Source organism: Conger conger, chromosome 15 (assembly GCF_963514075.1).
Source record: "Conger conger chromosome 15, fConCon1.1, whole genome shotgun sequence".
NCBI lineage: Eukaryota > Metazoa > Chordata > Actinopteri > Anguilliformes > Congridae > Conger > Conger conger.
In genome coordinates this window covers 10,215,829-10,220,081 of record NC_083774.1, presented here as the reverse complement: position 1 = coordinate 10,220,081, position 4,253 = coordinate 10,215,829, and the positions used below count along the sequence as shown (strand labels likewise).

General features: G+C 39.5%; 1 protein-coding gene across 1 annotated transcript; it reads left to right on the top strand.

The window, feature by feature from the left end:
• The first annotated feature begins 262 nt into the window (after positions 1-262).
• Positions 263-4,047, top strand: LOC133111670 (iroquois-class homeodomain protein irx-3-like). The gene is made up of 4 exons (XM_061222193.1): positions 263-732; positions 1,534-2,548; positions 3,244-3,307; positions 3,720-4,047. The coding sequence occupies exons 1-4, from the start codon at positions 517-519 to the stop codon at positions 3,772-3,774; spliced, it is 1,350 nt and encodes a 449-aa protein (XP_061078177.1). The 5' UTR covers positions 263-516; the 3' UTR covers positions 3,775-4,047.
• Positions 4,048-4,253: the final 206 nt, after the last annotated feature.

The window sequence follows — 4,253 nt, the reverse complement described above, 5'->3', positions numbered from 1 at the left end:
ACCCATTCAAATAAGAGACCGCGACGTCAGTACACTTATCTAGAGGAAATAGTCAGAGAGAGAGAGAGAGAGAGAGAGAGAGAGAGAGAGAGAGAGAGAGAGAGAGAGAGAGAGAGAGAGAGAGAGAGAGAGAGAGAGAGGGCTGGTGAGTAAGCGCGCGCGAGAGAGCGAGAGCGAGAGAGAGAGAGAGAGAGAGAGAGAGAGAGAGAGAGAGAGAGAGAGAGAGAGAGAGAGAGAGACTTGAAAATAGGAGGAGCTTCTGAACGACTAGAAATGTCAATCAGAGCAAAGAGTCCCAATAATCTAAAGCAATCTGTAAGGACCTGACCTTAGTCCATTCAGATCAATAGGAAAGTGAGGGAGGAAAGCGCAATCGGATCGTTTACATCGGCCCTGTATGAGGAAATATAGACTTCCTTACAGTCTGTTGTACTCACTGTAAAGTGGATATCGTAGTGCGTACCAAGAGGGCGATTCCCTGCTTTTTGTGATTACAGAAGCCTTTTTTCTACGACAATGTCTTTCCCGCAGTTGGGATATCAGTATATCAGACCGATATACCCGTCGGAGCGCCAGGGCATTGGCAGCGCTCGAGCCGGGACAGAACTTAGCCCGTCTGGAGCTCTTTCCAACGTTCTCTCTACCATGTACGGATCACCTTTCGCCGCTGCCGCGCAAGGATATGGAGCCTTTCTTCCTTATTCAAATGATATTTCTATTTTCAATCAGTTGGTAAGTAGTATTTATTTCATTAATGAGTTCATAGTTTAAATTTGAAATAAAAAAAGTTATTGAGAATAGTTGTGGCTATTGTAAGTCTTGGTTGTTTATTTTTAAAACCACATAGCCAACTTAAACAACTGAAAAATTCTAACGTTTTGACTTTTATGAGTTTCAAATAGTTAAAAAAAACACACACTTGGTTGTTTATTTGTAGAAACTACCGAGCCATAATGTAAGACCACTTCATGAAAAAATAATAATAATAACTGTAGAAACACCAAAACAGCAACCAAAACAGCAAACAGAACCTATAGTATACTATTCAAGAAAACGTGCTCATCGTTCTACGATAATGCAGTAAATATTGCAGTAATTTGTAAATGTAGCCTTTAGAAATATACATAAAAATATGTTTACTGTATCCATGGTATACCCTGCATAAAGGCTCCAAAGCCCTTTGTCAGATGTATTGACAGACTACAACAGCTGATGGTCATAAACGATCAGTAATAATATTTTCTTCGGTATTCAATTTTTTTTATTTATCTTACTGTATTTCCACTAGGCTAAATAATTGTACTGGTTCAAAAACTATATAAAGGCATGCTCTCCGTGTAGGGTTAAGGCCTGTTTGGCTTAAACCATAATTGCCACGATCATCCCAAAGCTGAACAGGGGACGTTGAAATAAATATCGCTAAATGTAACCTTCATGACGTTATATCGTACGAAACTTTAATAACGTATTTATGCCTTCTCTGTGATTTAGCTGGTTTCTTATATTTACCACTTCTATGTTGTATTTCTCCAGGGACCTCAGTATGAGTTGAAAGACAGTCCAGGCGTGCAACACCCAGGATTTGCTCACCATCACCCAGCTTTTTACCCCTACGGGCAATACCAGTTTGGTGACCCGTCCAGACCCAAAAATGCCACTAGGGAGAGTACCAGCACGCTTAAGGCCTGGTTGAGCGAGCATCGGAAAAACCCCTATCCCACAAAAGGAGAGAAGATCATGCTGGCCATCATCACCAAAATGACCCTCACTCAAGTGTCCACCTGGTTCGCCAACGCGAGGAGAAGGCTAAAGAAAGAGAACAAGATGACCTGGGCTCCTAGGAGCCGGACAGACGAAGAGGGAAATGTTTATGGCAGCGATCACGAGGGAGATGAAGGAGACAAGAGAGAGGATGACGAAGAAATTGATTTAGAGAACATCGACACGGAAAATATCGAAAATAAAGACGATCTGGATGACCAGGATGATCTGCATGCGGAGTTGAAACTAGACGGCAGAAGTGATTCGGAGATTTCAGACGGTTATGAGGACTTGCAAGGACCGGATCACAGGTTTCTCAAAGCAGTGGTAAAAGACAGCAAAGACATTCACGGAGATCGAGGCGAACACTTTCACCACCATACTTTAGACATTAAAGCGACACACCCAAACGTTGAGCAGCTAAAATTGAATCCCGCATCCATTAACTCTCCACCCTCTGAAAATAACGCGGCTCCTGCCCAAAAACCAAAAATTTGGTCTTTGGCTGAGACTGCAACAACTCCGGACAATCCCAGAAAGTCTCCAATGCTGAATGGAAACTCAGCTGCTCCAGCAACACAAGCAATCATCGCTCCTCACAGACTTATCTCTTGTCCCGTTGGGAAACTTCAGAACTGGACAAACAGAGCCTTCTCAGCCCACCAGCTCGCTTTAATAAACTCAAATCATTACCTCGGACTGGCCAACCAGGCTTCAGCGAACGGCCTGGCGATGTACGCCAGACATACGGAGGACAAAAGTCATAATTCAGAATCACCTGTAACAGGTACATGCCAACACGACTGAAATGTATTGTTGATATATATAACTCTTCTCAATCGTTACATTTTTGTCTGTTTTATTCATATTTTTTGTCTTGTTTTGTTGAGACTATTTCACTAAGACTGAATATTTACATTAGAAGCACGATCGGTCCTGTTGTCAATGTTGGCTTAAAATGTGTCTTTAAAAGGTAAAATCAGAAAATGTCTCAATGTGACATCTGAGAGAGAGAGAGAGAGAGAGAGAGAGAGAGAGAGAGAGAGAGAGAGAGAGAGAGAGAGAGAGAGAGAGAGAGAGAGAGAGAGAGAGAAAAATACTACTGCACAGGACTAGACTATAAGTAAAATGGCCTAAACACATTTGGCTGGATTTAGCCAAATTACCCAGGCCTATATTGCTTCTAATAATAATTAATGATATACGTATGAAAAGGCTATGTAAAATACACATGGGCCCAATATCCATAAGGATGGAGGTTAATTTGCTCATAGTAAAAGATACTCAAATATTAGTGCAAGGTTTCAAAACAGCAGTAGGCCTGACGTTCCAACCGTAAAACTAGTAATTCACATTACCGTATGAGGACTAAATGCGTATTGGGAACAACGAGCAAAGGCATAATGTTGCAAAAAATGACCCATTCAAAACATCGAGAAAGTAAATTAATGCTTTATTTTTATTTCGTGATTATTATTTCAGACAGATCTAGTGCCTTGGAAGCAGAGAAAAAGTTTAAAACAGCCTTCTACCCAGTTCAAAGACGGTAAGATACTGTTACATTATTAACATTGGGTTAACTGTTTCAAATTTGCAAAATAATCTGCTTTAAACTTATGATCCTAGTACAAAAATATTATTTTGACCGTGTCTGATTATACAGTCTAGTACTATCTGCTTACCTAATTATTTGATATTACACCCCATAACTATCGCATTATTGAGGCACAGCACATTATTTAGGCCTACAGGTTACAAGCAACTATGAGCTTCAACCTGCGTCGATTATCATTGGCTAGTCCTGTCAGGGTCTTGCTTTATTTTATTCTATTTTGTTTGAATTCTTTTCTTTTATTTCGCACACTGATGATTAAAAGTACACACTTTTTATAGACTAATCAAAAGTATTTTTATTTTATTTTTTACTTTACATTGTTTTATTTCCCCATATTTTGCAGGCCCCAGAACCAGCTAGAAGCCGCAATGGTTCTATCGGCGCTCTCTTCTTCATAGGCGCTTTATTATATGTGTTTTATTTTAATCAGTTGTATGGAATGTAAAATAAGAATACTGTCTGTCTGTATACTTACATTGTAAGCATGTCCTGTGTAAAAACTGCTAATGTAATATTGTATGAAACTGTAGTCAGTGAGGTTTCCTTTTTGTAAGTTCCGTGAGGATTTGGTGTTTAAAATGTTTTGTATATAATGAAAATGTACATATGTGTGAACCAAATTGTACAAGAAAGTATATATTTTGGGTAATAAATGAACTGTTGCAACTTTATCAGATTGCATGTGGTGTTTCGGCGTGGGTGGCTGATATTTCAGGGAAAAAAAAACGTTTGCCATGTTTTGAGCATCAGCAATCAGCATAATAATAGCTTCGTTTAACAGTTTCAGAATAGCCTTAATCGCGCCTTGGTCTATATTGCATTGATACCCTGGCTATGTTTACAGTGTGCATTTAAAACATTTTAATATCCCAGAACT